This window comes from Thunnus albacares, chromosome 19 (assembly GCF_914725855.1).
Source record: "Thunnus albacares chromosome 19, fThuAlb1.1, whole genome shotgun sequence".
Lineage (NCBI taxonomy): Eukaryota > Metazoa > Chordata > Actinopteri > Scombriformes > Scombridae > Thunnus > Thunnus albacares.
The window spans coordinates 9,051,328-9,072,901 of NC_058124.1; the positions used below are offsets into that span (position 1 = coordinate 9,051,328).

At 40.3% G+C, this 21,574-nt stretch overlaps 1 protein-coding gene across 6 annotated transcripts in view; it reads left to right on the forward strand.

Moving 5' to 3' along the window:
- The window catches only part of csmd2 (CUB and Sushi multiple domains 2), a 271,384-nt gene that overhangs the window by 189,658 nt on the left and 60,152 nt on the right, over positions 1 to 21,574 (forward strand). For all 6 annotated transcript variants that reach the window (XM_044335073.1, XM_044335072.1, XM_044335069.1 and 3 more), the window contains 12 exons: positions 1,863 to 2,057; positions 2,852 to 2,968; positions 4,861 to 4,974; positions 10,401 to 10,496; positions 11,246 to 11,449; positions 12,374 to 12,498; positions 14,707 to 14,803; positions 15,565 to 15,669; positions 15,918 to 16,036; positions 17,824 to 17,893; positions 19,779 to 19,895; positions 20,198 to 20,407. In XM_044335073.1, coding sequence (XP_044191008.1) covers positions 1,863 to 2,057; positions 2,852 to 2,968; positions 4,861 to 4,974; positions 10,401 to 10,496; positions 11,246 to 11,449; positions 12,374 to 12,498; positions 14,707 to 14,803; positions 15,565 to 15,669; positions 15,918 to 16,036; positions 17,824 to 17,893; positions 19,779 to 19,895; positions 20,198 to 20,407 — 1,569 coding nt within the window. The remainder of the gene's footprint in view (positions 1 to 1,862; positions 2,058 to 2,851; positions 2,969 to 4,860; positions 4,975 to 10,400; positions 10,497 to 11,245; positions 11,450 to 12,373; positions 12,499 to 14,706; positions 14,804 to 15,564; positions 15,670 to 15,917; positions 16,037 to 17,823; positions 17,894 to 19,778; positions 19,896 to 20,197; positions 20,408 to 21,574) is intronic.

Here is a 21,574-nt window from a genome sequence, read left to right on the forward strand (position 1 = left end):
ATAACACACATAGACAGAGACATGGACAGATATACACGGAGAAAAACACACATACAAGCACCCTCATAGTCACATCTGTCTAATCGAATACAATCCTTTCACCCACTCCTTGGCTCATTTTCACTTCACATCACATCACTTAAACTCCTTTGAGTATTTTCCAAAACAGATGATGCTTCTCACCCATTTTTCCCCCCCGCACCTACAAACATCCCAGGGCAAGGCTCGTTGAATCGGCCATCATTTTTTTTTTTTTTTGCGGTGACTGACCTCCTCCTCACTAGCTAGCTTGCGTCCAGGACCGGTCCACACCTAATGCCTACTACATCCATCACGCCTCCACCGTCTCTTGCCAGGTGCGCTGGTTTAATGAAGGAGGCAGCGAGGGAAGGTTGGGGTCTAGCTCAGCTCATGAAAGGGCTCAACCTGTCTAGAGCAGGTGCCCTAGGTGACAGACACACAGACCACATGCAGCCCCAGCACTCTGTTCAGCCATGAAGGGCAGCCTCCTGTCCGGTCAGCAGGTCCTCAGCTTTCAGCTTAGAAACTAGGCATTTTTCCAAGGTGCCACATGTACTTTTTTATCATCAGTATATCTTCAGAACCTTACTTAGAAATGATCCGCACATTCTTCTAATTACTGTAATCACAAATGATTGTTCAGCAAATATGCTTGTTGTATAGCAAAAGGAAATTTGCTTCATGGTACACAACAGGAGGATGTTTTTCATAGTGCACATAGAACCCGTCTCTAGATGGCAGATGGTGGAACAAGAGAAAACCCAATGTAAGAATCACCTCCAATATGTTTTTCCTCTTTAGTAAAGTTAGATTCAAAATGAAAACAGGGAGTTAACACCGTTAGCTCAGAGACAGGTAACAAAACAGCTTTTGTAAATATCACCGCCGTGAGAAAGAGGCAAAGAGATGTCTCAGTGACGTTCTTCTTTGTCGGCATCCACACTGACCTTTGCAAATGGATGCTTTTAAAATATGAACATCGTTAGTATTGCCTATTTAAAGTTTGCTTTCCCCTAGTTGATGTTGAGATTGAGAGTTTCACATATTTTTGTCAGGCTTTGAAATTTTTCCTGACAAAAGATAACTTTTAATTCACCTTCCCCTTTTGTATGCATCTGTGTGAAGTCATCAAATATTGAAGTTAGCTGTTAAACTAGAGCGGACTGTGTTGAAGATTGAGCTAGATTGATTTGGGCATTTTTCCTATGTTTATTTTAGTTGTAAGGGTATGAAGTGTGCCAAATTGACAGGCCTCCTCTCACATGCACATTTTCCACCTGGGAACAATGTGATGGTAGATTGAGCAAGACATCTTTCTTACGACCTCAGGAGTGGTGATTGATATGTGGTTAGAAACTGTGTGTGTGTGTGTGTGAGCTTGTGATTGGGGTGAATATGCGCGCGCATGTGTGTGTGTGTGTGTGTGTGAGAGAAAGAAAGCTTGCGTATGTGCATTGTCTTCTCTAGTTGACTGCACAGCAAAGCGTTGTGTGAGAGGCGGTTGTGTGCAGTCAGCAGACCTTGGGCCAGAGCAATGCCACTCTCAATCAGCTGCCTGTCTGTCTCCACAGCCATACATACCTCCAGCAGCCACAGATGAGAGGGCACCGTCAAGGGCTAGAGAGAAAAGTGGCAGTCAGTGAGATATATTTACTGAAAGAGGAAAGCACAGAGTAGCCGGAAAAAAGGAAAGGAAATCCGAGAATATCAGGAACCCGAGGCGGAAAACAATTTCTATTCCAGTATCACCGCTGCAGCTCGATGTAAAAATCCTTTTTATTGAATACCAACACCCGTTCCCTTCTGTCACTGATTTTACACCGTGTTACCTCTTTCCACAGAGAACCCCAGGGAGTCTTGTTTCGAGCCGGGTCTGGTGCGCAATGGGACACGGGTGGGCGCCGACCTCAAGCTGGGCTCCACGGTCACCTACCACTGCGACAGCGGCTATACACTAGAGGGAGACCCAACCCTCACTTGCATCATGGGGGGAGACGGCAAGCCGAGCTGGAACAAACCCAAACCCATCTGCATTGGTAAACACTGACATCTGGAGACAGTTGTTATGAACACAAACCGCATCAGTGCTTATAGATTTTATCACGTGTAAACATGCACGTATGATTATGTGCTTTTTTTTGCACAGAGCTATATCCTACAGGTATATGTGTAGAGCTCGTGTGGGTTTTGCTAATGTCAATAAATGTGAGGGTGTAGCTTTAATTTAATCTGCGGTTTGAAGAGCGCTGCTTATTTTGCATATCTGCTCCTCACACTCCTGGCAAAACCCGCATCATCCCGGCTGTTCCCTGACATTCCCAAGGCACGACTAACACACACTGTGTATATTCCCCCCTGGAAAGCTTGGTAAAAGATCCCTGACACCACCGGATCTGGCTCTCACAGTGTGAAGCCTCAGTTATATGTAAAGGGTGGAACACACGCTCACATCACGCACATTTTCATACAAGCAAAACACACATTCACATGCATGGGATCAGCACTCGCACAAAGACTCAAGCACGCGCAGAGCATTTTTAGGGGCTTCAAGCAGGAGAGGAGGAGATTCGGGCTTCATCTCACCCAGGCTAACCCAGAGGGACACTTGGAAAACATTGCAATTTCACTGTGGCAAACACCAGGGACATCTTCCACCCAAAGCCCAATCAGACAAGAAAAGTAATTTAGGAGTGATGGAACAGGGGGGATGGGATAGCAAGAGGTGTGGGAGAAATGGAATCTTACACTATTGGCTTCAGACCTTTATTTCTCTGTTTGCCTTGTCCTCTTGTCGGTCGTCTCTTCATGTCTCATGCCTGTCTCTCTCTAGCTCCATGTGGTGGACAGTACTCAGGTTTGGAGGGAGTGGTCTTGTCTCCTGGTTACCCTGGCAACTACAGCAGCGCAAGAACCTGTTTGTACTCTGTCGTCGTGCCCAAGGATTATGGTAAGCAAAGGAAGAGCAATGCATTTCTGTGTTTGCTTGTATTTTCTGACGTATTTCCACTTGTATGTTCCTGTGAGGATGTACAGGTGGGCATCAGTATTTTTTTAATTAAGGTGTAACTATTTTATAAAGCACAAAATGCCCAAGTGCCTCACCAAATTCTATACATTATTTTAATGTGGAAAATAATTGAAGTAAGAAGAAAAACAGTCGAGCTATTTTCACACTTGAATATTCAGGTGACAGGTGCGTGGGGGAAAACAAGTTTGTGGAAAAACTTGTAAAAGCTCCCACACACACACACCATCTTCTTACCTTGCAATTAAAGTGCTTTAGTCAGAGGTTTACTGAACGCATATATTCATATTTCCCTACACACGGTGATATCACACAGTGATTGATAGTCCCCATATCCATCTGTCTCATTGCCATACACATACTGTCACATTACTTTGGTGCAGCAATTTAATCACTATCTTACACACCAGGCGTACAATATGTCTGTCTGAGACCCCCACTCGCATGCACCAAAAAAATAATTGGTGTCTGGAACATTCAGAGTTCCTGGAGTTTCTCTACTTTCTGGCATTTCCATCTTAAAGGTCACAGCTTCCGTCCGATATGTGATCCGATACTGTAGGAGCAGCAAATTATTCTGAAAGCGAAAACAATGCAGAAGTGTGACACGGCTCACACATGCAAATTCCCGAACAAAACACGTTTCACTTACTTGCCCACAATGTCTCCCTGTTTCACTCTCTCTCTCTCTCTGACTTTTCTTTTTATCTCCTTCCTCTTTTTTCTCTTCCCTCTGGCTCTTTAATGAGTTATCAGCGTTGTGCCTCTCAAAGGGAAAGCTCAAGTCATGTCATTGTTAAATTACACCAAACAGCAGAGGCCGGCATGTGTTGGGCCCAGTCTCTTGAATGTCGAGGTCATGACGCCCATTCGGAGCTCTGGCGCTGTTCCAGAACGACTGGGCACCCATCCTTCTGGGACCCTGTCGGCAACATATTTCACTCAGCGAAGTCAAAAGAAAATTGAAATAATTAAAGTCCACATTTGCATTTTCCAGGAAAATGACAGTGACGCCCAAGGCAACAAACTTTGTCATGCAGAGCCGCAAATGCTTTCTTCTTGCCGTTTTTCATTAGGCTGATGTACCAGCCCTAATGATAGGCTATTTTCCTCAATGCAGAAGGACAGGATGTGTGCCGCTATAGCCTCTGGCTTCTCTTGTCACAGATAGAGATGAAGATGATGCACAAATAAAGGAAACCACTGAAACCACCGAAGATGAGTAGGAGATAACAGATGCTGAGTCATGGTCGAAGATAAGGTCCTGCCATCACACCTAATAGAGAGCACTAGTCATCATGTCACCTCTAACCTCTTCCTCTCTCCTCCGTCCTTTTCATCCCTCTCTTTAACCTGCAATATTTGCCACAAGTAAACCAGACCTAGATTGAATGTGAAAGGTCTGAATATGTTCAGGCAGTAGCAGTAGAAAGGGTGGATTGAAAAGCTGAAAGCACCAATGTGGAGCTTTAGCTTCACATTATACAACAGATCAGCTGTCAATGCCAAAGCCTTTCATATACTGACTAGCCATCAAGCCCAGACAGAATTGCTGATCTTCACTGTATAATAACACTTTTTGGTTGTGTTGTTTTTGGTATTATCCACCTTGCTTTAAAGATGACATTTTGATTGAAATTGCTGTTGATATTAGTCTTTTGAATGTGGATACTACAGAGTACTACTTAATGGATTTTGTGCAATTTTAAATGGGTTGGAATTTAGTTTTTACTGTGACGGAGATGCAGCGACTAATTTTAGCTCATTTCAGTTTCCTCTGATGTCAATTTTGTGTCCATATCTGTCTTTTCTAGTGGTCTTCAGCCAATTCGCCTTCTTCCAGACAGCTCTGAATGATATCGTGGAAGTTTACGACGGGGCGACGCAGCACTCCCGTGTTCTTAGCTCCCTGTCTGGAGCGCACACAGGTACTTAAACACAAACACACTCGCACTCAGATGCCTGTCTGCATAAACATTTTTTGTCTAGCTGCGAGGGGATATTTCAGCAGATATCAAACTTCAGGAGGTCGAAAACAGAAGCTGTTTACGTAGAACTGCAGATAGGCAAGACATGACTCATGTACATTTGCACAGCTTTTGTTTCATATTCAGCAACAGCATGTACCAAATCAGCAAATGTGATTTGACTGTTTGATCTCCCAGTCATTATTTCTGACATGACAGGGGACTAAATAAAAATGTTGTCTTAGCTGTATCCCTTTCATAAGGATCCAGTTAAACTCAGAGACAAATTGCTGACACAGGCAGAGCCGCTGTGGCTGCAGGTGGGCTCCAGTGAGCTGGAACACAATTCAACAGTGACAACAACAACAACTTAAAGAGTCACGGGGATAACATATAAGCAGACACACTCAAGAAGACTTTCATGCACATACACCTCAATTGATATGGCACAAACACAAGTCAACTCTCAAAATAAGTGCGCACACGTACGAACACACACAAGTTTAAGTCAGGTAATCATGGCCTACCTGAAACTAATGCACCAACTCAAAGCATTAATATTATGGCAATATTGTAATTATTGAATTATAGCCTTACAGCACATTACTTTAATGATATTTGCTCAACTTCCCAGCCTCCAACTGTCTCTTTCAGTCAATTTTTATGCTACATTTGCAGCTTTAATTTTTAGTTCAGAAAGATTTTGAACGGATAACATATTGAGTGCAAAAGACAGTTGTAACATTACAACAAAACATTTTAAAACATTACATGCAGTAATTACCTGAAATCAACACACAAAAGATGGCAACACGCCATTACAAATTGTTGTAAATATTCCTTTTTTTATCATTTTACTTTGAAAATACCATATTACCTAATAAAAGGGATGACAACAAAAAATGAGACCTTACAGCATTTAATTATCCACAGTTTAAAATCACATCTGTCATCCTTTTTGCTTTTCTACATTCGTTTACATCATTACTTTATGCAATTCTTTTCATACTGTATATACTACAGTATGTGTGGGAATGTTTATGTGTGCTTTACTTTAGTGTACATACATAAGTACATATGAAAAGAATTGCATAAAGCGGCGTTCTAAAAAGATGTAGAAAAGCAAAAAGGATAACTGTTGTAAGGTCAAGTGAGGAGAAGAGGGAGAAGGAGTGATTTCTGTCACAACAGTGTTATAAAATCGTGAATACATGGATGCGATAAATGCCGCAACTGTGATGGGCTACAAAAGGAATAGCTCGAATGAGGCAGGTTCAACCTTTCAAGAGTCGGCGAGTGTAAAAGGTGTGTGAGTTTAGGGCAGCTCTCCATCTCAGCCTGCCTGTGGCTTGACAAAAGCAAAATGATTACTTTGGTTTGTGTCCAGGGCAGCCTCAGAAAATCCAGTTTACAGCTCAATAAACAGGACGCTATATTAACTGCGGACTCCTGGCGGCAGGTTCACAGCACTTTCTAACCGGGCATGGCAGAGCAGAACTGACACACTTTGGCAAAAGAAGAGAGACTTTTAGCCCACACAGACAGCGCCGCCGAAGAACAAGTGCACGCAGGCATAACTAGCACAAATTAGGCATAATCCAGAAGCGTGTACCTGCATCTACCATACAGATAGCAGGAAGCTCTTAAATCTACACACATACACATCTGCGAGCTTATAAAGTAAGCCCATACAGTCTAAATATACAAGCTGTCATTATATGCAGTAAATATACAGCCATGTAATGAGTATTTTGGTGGTTGGCAGGATATCATTTGTCAAGCATGGTAAATCACAGTAGTCAAAACACAAGGCAGTTTGCTGTGATATGTTGACCTTGAAGGGTATATTACATTCAACTTGTCTCAGTATAGCATTCGCCAGTATGTTTTCATTACTGTCATGTCTGGTGAGGCAAATCACTCTTTTTGAAAAGAAAAGGCAATGACTGTGAATTATCAGAAACAGTTATGACAAACAGAATAAAACGAGAGGAGAGGGAGAATAGAATAAATAAACGATATAAGGTGGGAATTAAAAAAAAGAAAAGGAGATGACATGAAGGCAGAAGGGACAAAAGAACTGAATCAAGAAATCAGGGAGACTTATCTAAATGGTAATTTCTGAATTGATCTCAAAAAAGGGAAAATGTCTCTTTAATTTAGGTTTGAACACCTTTTTTTTGCGCATTTTTGACAGAAACACACATTTGCTACATTTGTGTCACTGCAAACATGCTGCTGAATAAATGCCAAATAATTATTCATAAACTAAAAATTCATTCCTCATTTCATGTTATTCCCACTGGGCTAAATCTCTTTTTATCCCTGTTTGAGTTGTGGTTTAACAGCTGGAGTATTAATCTGTGACATTGGGCCTCATCCACTAATATGTGCATAGAAATGTCCTTACTTGGCGCACAAAATAAGTGCGCATGCAAAATTACCATCAGATTCATGACACGTGCACACCGGCCAATTTTGTTCTTACCACCATGCGTATGTTAGTGAATCAGAATCTTTCTAAATTGATAGGTGCATGCTCGCTGTCGGTAATTAGCTTACTACCCTGCCCCCCATTTTCCTATGTAAGGAAAGCTCTGTTGGAGTGGTGCAGCAGTGGAGAGAGCTGTCACTTATTGCAAAGAGGGCCATGATGGTACAAATATACAAAAACTTTACTGCAAGTGAAATGCAAACAATAGTTTCAGAAGTAGAAGCCAGAAAAGGCAGATTTGGCAGGTAAACATATCAGTAGCACAACCGTTTGTGAACCCTGTATACAGCCTGCATACCTGTTCCACCACTATGTCTGTAACAAAATAAAAAGTTGGTAAATATGTAGATCTGTGGAATTCATCTGAATAAATCTCTACTGCTGCGCCAGGTGCACATCGTGTTTCGTCTGGAGCGCTCCTCCCTGTGCCACTACTGAACTGTCAGGCTGTGAGGACACTGAGCAGGCTGCAGGTCGACCAGCTACATATATCACGGCCAAATCTGATGGGGGGAAATTAATCACTGTCACATTCCAATATGAAAATTCCAATATATAAACTGTTGTCATCTTAAAGTAGGAACAGAGCAATTTTAATTAATTCATTCATTCATTACATTTGATGATGATTTATGCATTACAACATCTTGGCTATTAATTTTATTTTAAGTAGTAAATATGTATTATTAGAAATTTCACACTTTTAAATGTTGGATATTTAGGTCCAATCATTTTTATTTATTTATTTATTTATTTTAAAATAATTGTGATTCTAACATACTAACTAAATATTGACTATATGATTTTTTAAGACCGTGGAATGTTTATGATTCGTGCATTGGCATGGTCTAAGGTAGTTCCAAATTTCTTTCACAGAGTAAGAAAAAATTCAGATAAGAACATATTGATGAATCCTGGATTTTTTAGCTTAAATAATTTGTATGCATGGTTTAAGGACAGATTTGTGTGTATGCACTGTTTGTGAATGAGGCCAATTGTTGCCCACGACTGCTGTATCTGAACCAGTGCACACTAAGAACTGCCTCTGAATTTTGACTATTGACTTTCAGCCAACATTTTATCTGTCCTTGTAAGTCATATGCCAGCGTAGATGATCATTTTAAGGGCAAAGTGGTTTAGATCTGGAAAGTGGCCAGAGGTGTGATAAGTTACATGCTGACACATGTTTGATCTGTCTGGATGAATACCTGCCCTGCACAGCAAATTATGAAACACTGTCACCATGACAGCACGCAGCAAGGGTTTCCTGTAATAAACTACCCAGCATGCCTTGGGGATCCAACAGTTGAAGTAGAACAATCACGATGATAAGACATTAAGAAATGTGCCATTTGAGCTATCTCAGAACACTGTACTTAAAGGCATGGAGATATTCATACTCAAAAACGTGAGTGAAACATGCTTGGAGAGGATACACTCACTCACTCTCACACACATACACACACACACACACACACACGTGCCTCTGGGGTTAAGCACGTCTGCCTCCCACTACAGTGTGACAGCAAGCAGACACAGAGTAATGAGATCCACTGCAGAGAGCCAGTCAGCAGCACACTGAGCGAAAGACAGAGAGGCAGACAGAGATGCTCACACTTTGCATCGTGTTCTATGTCAGTCAACAAATAGTTTTTCACCACAGTAGAGACATCATAGGGGTATTTCTTGTGTTTAATTACAAGGTGAGCTGATGAAGATAGTAAGAAATCACATCAGTAATTTCAGTGATTAAATATCCTGTTTCTAAGGATTTTTTTTTTATAGTCAAAGATTTATAGTTCTCAGACCTCACAAACCAAGATTCAAACAAAACATGAATGAAAGGTCTGTCCGCATATTTAGATTTTCAGATGTCATTTGCAACATTTATGACTGATTGGCTGAGTGTATATTAGCTGTTCTATGATCTGGAAGCTAAAACAGCAGAGGCTCAGACACCCTTCGGCTTGAATTTTGAGAGGTGACCAGCCAGTAAGCCCTGTTCAATTTTGACCTTAGAGTCTAGCCTATACAGTATGCCGCTAAGAGCTAGAGAACCTTACACAGCAGGGGAAAAACCCAACCTTGAATTTGATTCTGTATTTCACAGTCAGCAAGTAAAAGTGAAGCCAGGGGAGATGTGATCTGTGCAGTTGGTTCTACGGTGTTTCTGCACCATTTCAATCCAGCTGCCCATTCTACAATGATCATTTAACTGTGAATGTAAATAGAGAGTTACAGTAGTTTGGGACAAAGACAAAGAAATCAACTGTAATTTTGAAATATTTCTGAGCTGGAAAAACAAGAAAGAAGCACCTAGAGCATAATGAGGGGGTCAGCTGTACCTGTGACACAATGCTATCAGTGCCAGTAATCAGGGCTCCCTTTTAGTCACAATTTAGCTGAAGGAAATTGTTGGCAATCCAATAATCCAATAAGCATAGAAGATAAGCTTAGACTTGACAGCAACATACCAGGCTAATCTTAATAATCACCATGCATTTACATATTGTGATATGTATCGTTCCATATAAAGCCTTATAAGCATATTATATATTTTTATCGACGTCAGTCCGTGTGTGAAATTCTAATATAACCTAGCAAAACAGATTTTCACTGACATCAGTTCTCTACAACATTATTATTTCACGCTTGCAACGCTAGACGATCAGAGCCTGTAAATATATAAACATTCAGAGACCCTAAAATAGTCATTAACTTTCACACTTAAGTAGTTTTATATTAAACAGGTAAGGGAAATATTAGTTATTTCACTGTGTGAGTCATAAGTGGCTCAGTAGGTAGCAGTCTTATGTGCCCACACGAATATTATCTCAACCGAGGGCAGCACTTTGCTCAAAACAATACAAACTTTAACTTTTCTCCACTTCAGGCGAGTCGTTGCCATTAGCAACCTCCAACCAAATCCTGATCCGCTTCACCTCCAAAGGCCAGTCCAGCTCTAGAGGATTCCACCTGGTCTACCAGGGTAAGTGCGTAACACACCGGCACGCTCACACACCCACAAACAAATCCTACTGCCTTGTTTCTTTTGGATTTTCCTCTGTTCTAATAGCCCCAGTTCCCCTCCATAATAGATGACTTGCTGAGTTATTTCACAAGGATTCACCTTCAGCCACTTTCTCAGCCGCGATGTGCTTTTGTGTGCATGTGCGTCTGCAGAAGTGTGTGCTGTGGAGCATTAACGTTGTAGAGGAATGAGTCTGTTGAAAATGTTGTACTTGAACTCCCCTGTCTTTCTGTTCCCCTAAGAGGAACTTTTCTCTTGAATTGTTATTTTTCTTAAACAATGCACTGTACCAGAAATGGCGTTTGCTGCAGATATCCAAAGGCAATGGCAGCTCTGGAGAAAATTTAATGAATAAATAATTCATTTTTTTTTTTGTATTTTATTGCAAGTCAGCTGAAGGAACCATGAGGAAAATAAGAGGAGCTGAATATTATATTTTGTATAATCTATTTGGGACACACCGTGACCATACTGACATTGACAAATATAATAACTGTTCTAACAAATTGCTCCATTGATCAAGTTGTAAGATTTATAGAAATCCATCCACACCTTTAAGAGTTCAGTAAACTCATTTTCTAAACTAAAGCGTTCAACAGAGACGTGCAAAACAGTCTTTTATTTTTTTATTTTTTAGAAATACGACAGATAACAACTTAAAATCAGTCACCTGTAATCACCCCGTCTTCTTCTCTTTTCTCCCACAGCCGTGCCACGAACCAGCGCCACCCAGTGCAGCTCAGTCCCCGAGCCCCGGAACGGCCGCCGTATGGGCAACAACTTTGCTGTTGGCGCAGTGATTCGCTTTGAGTGCAGCCCAGGTTATATGCTGGAGGGATCGAGTGCCATTGAATGTTTGACAGTTCCCAATGCCCTGGCACAGTGGAACAGCTCCATACCCAGCTGTATAGGTAGGACATGACATAAATACTCAAACACAAATAAACATAGACACTCACAAATACATGTACACTTGTTTTAAGCATGCGCCAGCGGGAGTGTTTTTGTTTGTTTGTTTCTCTTTGTCTTTCTTTCTTTATTAGTTTCTTCTTTCTTTCCTCTCTTCACTCTCTTTCTTTTCATCTATCCTTCCATTTCTGTCTCTCTCCCACTCGATGCCTTGAGAGTTAAAACCCGTTACTCTGACACAGATGTGGGCTGCCAGCCATTGCCTGTAGCAATACAGTGATACAGCCATACGGCACACAGGTGGCAGGCACTGCTGAGGGTCACAAATACACGTAGACATACACACATATAGATATATCTACATGTACATACACTCACACACACACACACACACACACACACAACATACAGCTGTAGCAGATGCTCCTTCGCTGTCACCAGATGTGAATTGCGCAGAACAAGCTTGGAAGACAGTGTATGAAAACTGTAAACATTCCTTAGGAATATGACACTATGTCTGTTATAATGTGTGTATGCTAGTGTATGCCTGTGTGTGTGTGCTTGCATGGCTAGGTGAATCAGCCTGAGGAATAGCCTGAGTAAAGTCAGGGATACCAGTGATTGTCTTGATTTTAGTGATTTAAATTTAACATCAGATTTTTCTTAAAAGCTGAAATGTAGCAAGATCTATTTGTTATGATTATTTCTTTGTGTTGAATTGTGTGATCATCATTCTGTTTACAATATAGACACAGAAATATCCTTAATCCCACTAGAACAATCACATCTATGTTTGAGAAAAATATGTTAAGACTGAATAATATTAAGATATTTCTTCCTGAGTGTACAAATCCACACGTGCTTATTACTCTCCCTGCATCCTTGTACATCCAGTAACCATGATGCATTTGCTACTCTTCCTGCAGTTCCGTGCGGAGGTAATCTGACCCATCGAACTGGCACCATCTTATCTCCTGGGTTTCCTGAGCCTTACCTCAACAGCCTCAACTGTGTCTGGAAGATCACTGTTCCCGAAGGATCAGGAATCCAGGTTTGTTAATAGAGTTTCTACCTGGAACTAAGGATCCTCCTCGGTGACAGGACTCTACACAAAAACATGTTAAATCCATGTGTAAATAAGAGACACATTCCCTAACCCATCCCCATTCCAATTGTAATTTTTCACTCCACTCGCAATAGAAGAAAGTACCGGACAGCTGAAATAATAATTAACAATAAACATTGTCAGGATACTAGCTCATGGGAAGCACCAGTGACAAAGGATTTGCTGGTAACATCAAATACAAAATATTACAAAAAAGTCAGAATCTCTGTTTCGGGGACCGAAAGGAAATCCAGTTAAGTCATGCATAGCACAGACACATGAAAATATAATCTATTTACACACAGTCCAAAAACGAGAAGATTATATTTTACTTACAGACATGCAATATAGCAACAATAGATGAACATTTTAGATTTAATTTTATTTTAGATTTTTTTTTCTACCTACTCCGACCGTGTTATCAGATTCCCCTTAGATGCAGAGATCTATCTGTTCACTTTAACCTCGGCACTAAAGTAAAGGAAAACATATGGTGTTAAAACTCTATGTTCAGTCTGTTAAAAGAATTAATAGATTTTATTTACCTTTAGCCTCTACAGCATCTCTTTACACCTCTACATGGTGTTGACCGAAAGTCCCTTTGTGATGATAAGTTTTCATCTTACCATGGGCTAATTAACAGAGCCACCTGCAGTGTATCAAGGTATAGCATTTACAGTTCTCTGGGTACAGGGGAGCAGCTGAACGATAAAGTCTATAGACTTTAGAGAGGCTTAGAATTTAATTTAACAGATCACTATACCAGAAACTTAGATTGCACCTGAAATAAATTTGTATATATAATTGCCTCTTCAATTATTTTACTTTTCGTTCTTGGGAGTTAATTCAGTCTGCATATTCTTATTCTTTGATGCATGTGTGATGGAACTCCACTAGGAACCCGGGCAAGGTCCCTGTGGATCTGCCTGAAAGTTTTTAGGCTTATGCTTCAGCCTCTGTGGCTAATGACCTCAGTGCCATCCCTCAGCTATTAGCTCCTCCACCTCAGCCGACTGTCCTTGCAGGTCAAATACACGAGACGGCCCACAGGTGCACTTAGCAGGCTGCACTATACGCTAACATTGCAGTAAGTTGGAGGTGAAATAAACCGAGAGTAAGAACAAAGAGGCAAGTGTGCAAACCATCTCTGCAAGGTAAACAGCACGACACTGAAATGTATACATACCTGAGTGACAACGTTATAGTTTGGTATTGATATAGCATAGCTTGTGTTCTCTTGACCACTTCTACACACCTCTATACACACACTTTCCCATCGCGTCCGTACTCTCTGCAGCTGAATCCTCCTCATCCCTCCCATTCCAACGCCACCTCATCTCTCTCCCACCATCAGCCTCTTCGTCTCCGTCTGTCTTCCTCACTATTGCTCCCCGTCTACCAGCTAGTAGAGACGCATTAGATTGGAGTGTCACGATCCAGAAGAGAACTTAAAGGAGCGAGGTGCCTTGACGGCACATTTGCCGTGGCCTCCTAATGAAAGATCAATCTGTGATCTGCCTCGTCTCCCTGGGATGCACCAGAGCCCCTACCACCCCTTTAATTGGCTCGTATCCGATTTATAACCATCAGAGGCAGAGGAGAGGGCCAAGGAATGGATGTGAGAGGGAACAGAATGAGAGGCTGGGAGAGAGTGAAAGAACAAAGGACGACACATAGAATGCTGAAGAGTTTTAGCTATAGACAGAGAACAATAATATAGTACGGCAAAGTGTAGCATCTTCTACACTGCACTTTAATCTGTAAATGTCACAGGTAAGCCTACCCCAGCAATTCATGTGGTCAGCAACCTAGAAAACTGTACATTGTGACTCAGACAATGTTGTAGAAGTGCAATGCTAAATTGATGGACTACAAGACTCCTTTAAGGTTAGAGCAGTTCATAGCCAAACGGCCATACTTTCTAGTCTTTCACTGTCTCTTTTTTCACACACACCTCTTTATATGTGGTGCTCTCCCACTCATTAATTTTCAACCCTTCAACCTTGTTTTTGATTTAGTATTCCGCTTCCCTAAATCTCATCCTTCTTCCTGTTTCTATGCTGTTGTTTTTTTTTCCCCCTTCCATTTTTTCACTGTCCACTAATTGTCTTCCTCTCCCATCCCCACTTTCTGCCTGTCTCTCGCCTGTCTCAGATTCAGGTAATCAGCTTTGTCACAGAGCAGAATTGGGACTCTCTGGAGGTGTTCGACGGAGGAGACAACACTGACACCATGCTTGGCAGCTTCTCAGGTATTGCTGTATACATGTTTGTACTGTATGTGTGTGTGTGTGTATACAGTTATTTGGCATTGCAACATAGCTAAATTAAATTTAGAGTACATAAAGGTAGTGTTGTCATGGAAAGTTTTCAAAAATTCCAATCTGTTTGAGCTGTTCCTGGCAAAATCTTGATGCGTCTCTACAAAGGTTAGCCTTTTCTGTGCGGAGTTGAAATGAGTGTTTGTTTACAGTATCTCTGTTACTCCCCTCATAGCGAAGATACAGCAACGGGGAATTCTGCTTTTGTTTGTGCTTGGAACCAAACCAAAAGTAAATGTTAGATGTACCCTGAAGTAAAGCGATGAAAGAGAAATGCCAAGCTCCCAAATTTGAGTTATTAAACGACCAATTTTAGGTCATATCTGTAAAACATGTTATTGTGTTGTTTTCTTTTTCATTTTTGGAAAGACTTATTTTTCTTTTATTGTTATCAGCGAATACATATCCACACATTGGAAGAAACAGTTCCCTTTGCTCTTTGTCTTGTTAGAAGCGAGTAGGTCTCACTATAATGCATCTGCTTCCCCAAATATCATAATGCACCGATACACAATCATTCAGGCATACACTTCATCTGCATGCACACACAAACACACGCTGACACACAAACAGTCGAATTGCGAAACTCTGAAAGAACAGGCTTTTTAGCTATTTGCCAGTAGCCCATATAGTTAGTTATGGTCAACCTATGCTGGAGATTGCTAAACTCCATTATTAATCTTCTCCCCAAGGCACCACGGTTCCAGCTCTCCTCAACAGCACCTCCAACCAACTCTACCTGCACTTTTTCTCTGATATTAGTGTGTCCGCTGCTGGATTCAGGCTAGAATACAAAAGTAAGTAAAAAACATTTCATGATGTAAAGTACCAACACCCTGAGGACAACTAGTAAATCAAATAGAAGTACTTTTTGTATGAAGACTTGCTGATTGTTTTTTCCTCAGAGGAAGTTGATCCTACAATGTTCTATTTCAATTTTCTTTTTTTTTTTAAAACTCTATCCTGTGTGTCTCTATGTAATTATTAAATTTCTTTCTTTTTTTTTTTTCCTGCCATCTTTTTCATCCATTCTTCATCCCCTCAGCGGTGTCTCTGACCAACTGTCCAGAGCCTGTCGTTCCTATGAATGGCATCAAGGTTGGGGAGCGTCTTCAGATGAATAATGTGGTGTCTTTCCAATGTGAACCTGGATATACTCTGCAGGTAACATAAATGAACATAAAATCACAGTGATGGTTTTCCTTTTCTGTCCTTGGTCAGTTTCACTCTTTTCAGTTTTGCTTTTTTTTCCGTTATATCCTCAAATAGTGATTATTTTTCACAGTAGTTGATAAAGCAAAACGTCAGAGAAAGAAAACTGAACTTGACTGAATAGACTATCATGTTACCAGACCTTTCAGAAGTTAAGTTTTAACAAGTATAGTTCTAAGGGACGCTTGTTATATTCACTTTCTGTCATCCACCCTGACTGCTATGATATATGGGGGCTTTCCACATATGTTGATCAAATAATCGTATCCATTCAAATGCATAATAGGTTTGTAACCACCATCTTCAGCCTATAATTCATTGGGTTGTGGTGGTTTGATAGAAAGTCAGAATTCTGCACAGACTCCAGTGAATCCACTGTCATCATCTGGGCTTAAGGAGACAGAAGGTGACATCTGTGAAACTCACTGGATGCAGCAGCTTACACAAATTCTGTTTGAAAGTTCCCTCTCCACACCGAACAAGTCTATCAGCACTATTTGTTCCCACCAAGTTTCAATCCCTATCCTCATCTAGAAATGCTAAGTTGGGTCTATGTAATCTCCTTCTTTGTAACTTGTTTTGCTTTGCATAAGTCCAGTGGCTGTGATGAAGTGTTTTTGGTGAAGTCTGATAGCGGCAAAACCAGGAGGAGGTTTTAACAAGAAAGGTTTGGGGGAATGATATCAATTCTATGTTTCTCTCTGGTTAGTCAAAATAATTATCGTAGTCATCATGAGCTCCATTAAAGATGTCCAGACGTTTTACTTGAAGCAAATTTCTAAACACAATTTCCTCAGGGTAATCAAATAATAGTGTCTGTTATTTTTTTGTTATTGCCGCTAACACGCATTCATGTAAATGACCACAATATTGTTTTTTTTCACTGTATTTTCAGTAGTGGCAAGATCGGGGAGAATTATGTAAATGCACCCAGATATAGATGATATGACTAAAACACTGCACCAGGGCTCCCTTTGACATTGTTGTTTACCTACATATCCTTTGCATATATGCATATATGCAATATGCCGAAGTGCCATGTGTTTTCTTATGATTATCTACTAGAAGTCTCTATCAGTGTCAGTAGATAGAGTAGATAAAATTAAAATATCATCCCTCGAGCTTGAAAATATCCAAAGTCATTATCAACCATTGCAGTAGTAGTCCTTGATCAGTGAGACATGTAAAAGAGTACATTATAACAGTTCAAATGACTTCACCAACACGTTGTCTTGGTGTCCTCATTACAGTGGGTGCAAGACTTCTTCTGATTATGACTATAGACACATTTTCAGAAAGGTCAGCTGAGTCAGTCCATTATGTTCTAACATCAAAGATTTTCTTATAAATGGTTGTAAATTGTTTAATCTTTATGGGGAGCTAGCTTTGAAACTCCACTGCAGCGCTTTTGAAAAACTGCTTGTTTTATTGCCTATTTTGACACAGCAACAATAAATGTGCACTTCTCTGTAATCGTTCCCTCTCTGTTTCTCTCTCTGTATGATCATCTTAATATGCTTGTGATGCTCCCTCTCTATTGTTCTCTGTCACTTCAGATGGATTTAGTCATTTAGTCACCACACGAAGTCATGTGGAGACAGGCAGCAGGTTCAAATAATTGGAGCAACAAATGAGTGACAGTGGGTAGAGCAAATTAATTCATCGCCTCTTCTTTGTTGCACTTTTGTCTTTGTGTGTGTGTGTGTGTGCACGCGTCGGCGCATGGGTACTGCTTGAAGGGGAACTCACATATCACATGTATGCCCGGAACCGTCAGACGATGGAATTACCCACCTCCTCTCTGCATAGGTAACGATTTCTTCTTTTCCCTCAGTCGCTTCCATTTCATTCCCTCCTCCTGCTTTAATTCTACTGTCTGACTATTTTTCTTTTTTTTTTCCTCTCTCTCCATTTTAAAGACTTGCATTGTAATGCCTGATACTTTAATTACCAGTGAAAATAGAATTTGATTACTGTATCACTACATGCTATAGGAGACAAAGCTACATTTTATCCCCTCTATATGGTTTTACCCTAAACATACAGAAACACTTTGTATTCTAGACATAACGTCGCTCCTAATTCCATTATAAAATAAAGGAAATATGAGATGTGCAGTAAAGGTTATTCTTCATAGTTTGTGTCTGTTCTTGAATTTATGAGAGATTTTGCAATTTCGAAAAGAATTTGGTGTTTCAAACGCCTTGAAAGCTTAGCGAACACACTGAATAACACGACATTAGGTCCCTTCTCCGTTTTGTGCCTTGAGTCCTCCTCTCTGTGAGAGCACCTTGACAAACGAGTTCCACTTATTGGAACAACCTACTATTGCCTAATTAGTTCCATCCCAGACCGTGATTGGTTGAAGTCAAGGGAACATTCATCGTGTTCACAGGCATCAGCAGTTTCCTGATTACCTCAGGCTTCTGCTGCTACAGGATAACATTTAACCCCTCATTTATTCCTTATAGAAAAACAATCTTACTACACTCTGGTTTTCTCCGTGGGGTGTCTCCCTCCGTTGACTTATATAGGCCGGTTGTCCTATTTATTTCTTAATCTTCTTCCCTGTGTTTGTCTTTTTTCTCCTCCATAATCTCTGTCTTTCTGTTTTTTTTTTCCTTGAGTCAGCTAATTCTTTTCAGCATCCTTTCATCTTCTATAATTTTGGTGTCAGGATCTTTTGCTCTTTTCATCTTTCTTGATCCAGTCATCTCTTTTACTTAGTATTTCCATACCTTTTTTTTTTTTCGTTTCACCCTTTCCCTAGCTGTTTTGAGTCTAAGTCCTGGATTTCAGTCAAGGAAACATTTAACCATCAGTGGTTTAAGATGAAAGGAGAAGTCTGACAACCAGCAAGATATATAGTATATGCCACATAGATATTTCAAGTAAAAAAGGCAAGTGCTTCATACTGCACTGTAGACTGTATTCGCAAAGCAGACTGCTTCTTTAATAGTTTTCTTTCACCACATATAATGCAGTTTATCTTGATAATTTGGCCTGATATACCACTCAACATTTTGAGTAATTTTTGAAACATGGGTCCTTAATTTCAAACAGAGGTACTCGAAAGCAGGCTTTGCTTTTCTAGCCGACAACCGTCGATTTTTCTGTCTGAAGTGACACCTTTCACTGGCAGCTTAATTAGTCAGCTAGCTAATTAAGCTAATGTTAGCTCCTTGAGTTTTTTAAGATGCAGGCCTCGGCTGACTTTTTAATGTTTCCTGCTCAAACTGAGTCTTAAATATGCATGATATCATACTAAATCATGCATAGTATTATGAGTATGAGAATGAAAAATATTAGATCAGATTAAGGGTTATCTTACCTTTTACTTTATTAGGTTGAGGAACAACTGATGTGGTTGGCACATGTAAAGCTATCTTGGATAACATTGGCCAGAGTTGCTGGTGTGTTAACCTCCTCAGATATAGTAAAGAGCAGGGTTAGGATTCAGGCCTATATTCATTAAATAGAAGTTTCACATAAAGAAAATAACATATTATACAACACGGTTTTTCACATTCAAAGTCACCATGTATTTTCTCTTAGCACTGTAGTAGTTCAAGGGTTTCCACTCCCACTTCCACTAAACAAAGGACTGATTTAAACCAAGTTTGTGATATTATTTTAATTTGGGAGAAGCACTGTTTTCGAATGCTAATGAGATGCTTTGTCTGCTCTCTGCTAGCTCAATGCGGTGGAATCCGGGAGGAGATGGAGGGCATGATTCTCAGTCCTGGTTTCCCCGGCAACTACCCTAGCAACAGTGACTGCACCTGGAGAATCTACCTGCCAGTCGGTTACGGTGAGCATGAAAGGCTCTGACAGCATACCACACATTGGCATTTCCACACTCAAGAACCTTTTTAATTATACAACTCGTGGGGCTTGATTGTAGAATGATATGACACATTCGCTGTTGTAGATGCATATAGTTAAACTGATTCAAATCTCAGGGCCCCATGCTGTACATGTCCCAATCACACCTTGGTAGTATTTCAGGATGAGCATTTCTTACTCGATTTCCAACCATTTTCTCCAGTGAGTATCAAATAATTCACACAAGCATCAAACATTTAAAACACTTGTTTTTTCTTCGTTTGGCAGGAGCCCACATTCAGTTCCTCAACTTCTCCACCGAGGCCAACCATGATTTCCTAGAAATACGCAATGGACCCCTAGATACGAGTGCCGTCATTGGCCGATTCAGTGGCCAGGATGTTCCCTCCTCCCTTCTCACCACCTCCCATGAGACTACAGTATATTTCCATAGTGATCATTCACAGAACAAACCGGGGTTCAGGTTTGAGTACCAGGGTAAGAAAACAAACATGATGATGTTTAAGAAAGTGTACTTATGGCTCCAAGTAAAAAAAAACAAGATTGGAGCAGCACTGGGATTGTCTTAGACAAAAATGGACTTGCTTAATATACAGTATATATAATAATCGACATAATCACCAAGGCTATACTTTGCTTATTGTGAAACTGAGTTAGTACTGGTATTATAAATTACATACTTCCTCAAAGTTTGATCTAACTAGTGATAACTTCAGTGTGGCTAGAGCTTTTTGGATGCTTCAAACCATCTTTGCTGATCACTGAAATGTTGTTCAGCAGAGGTGCACTGAATTTAACTATAATGAGCAGAGCTACTTGCCTGAACAATCACAGAATCACAATAAAAATGAAAGTCACAGAGATGAAATATGATTTGCTAAAGCAGTACGATAAATCATAATCTCTTAGAGTGTTTCCTTTTTTTTTTTTTTCAACTTTACTTATGTACAATTAGTGTCACTTCAGTGTGTGGCGTATGCATGTAAAGCCATAACATTACTGGATTAGCCCTAGAAGTGAACTGTGTTAAACTAAGCAACCCACAGAGCCAGTAAATTCCATAGACCCATAAATTTCTGTATATAAAACTGTTGATCACTTAAAAGATTTCTCCACCATGTGCCAATAAAAGGCTTCATTGCATATCCACATGGCTACAAGGAATAAATATCCCATGTCTACAAATGCAACAGGCACACAAAGTTTGTATTTTGTGATTCAACAAATGAGCCGGCAAATCGAAAGGTAGCATTGTGCATTTACATAATTATGTGTACATTAGCATATAAATCAAACATTATATTTGCAAATACCCCCCTTTTTGCAGTATTTGCATGAGTTATCTCCTACAAAGGGAAGCTGTGATCCATAGAAATCAATTTCTTTAGTCATATTTATATCCCAGCTTTTCAAGGCTCACTGCCTGCTCCACTTTTGTATCCAAAGAAAAAAAAAAAAAGAAGAATTATTTACCCACACTACTTCTGATGACTGCATCATACTCCTCCGGCACAAGTCAAACCAGCCCCTGGCGTTTTTTTTTTTTGTTTTTTTTTCCTCTGAAACTAACTAACTAAGAAGGAGGATGAGGAGGAGAGAGTAGGAGTTTGAGAACAAGGAGGAAGAACAGAAACAGAAAGATGA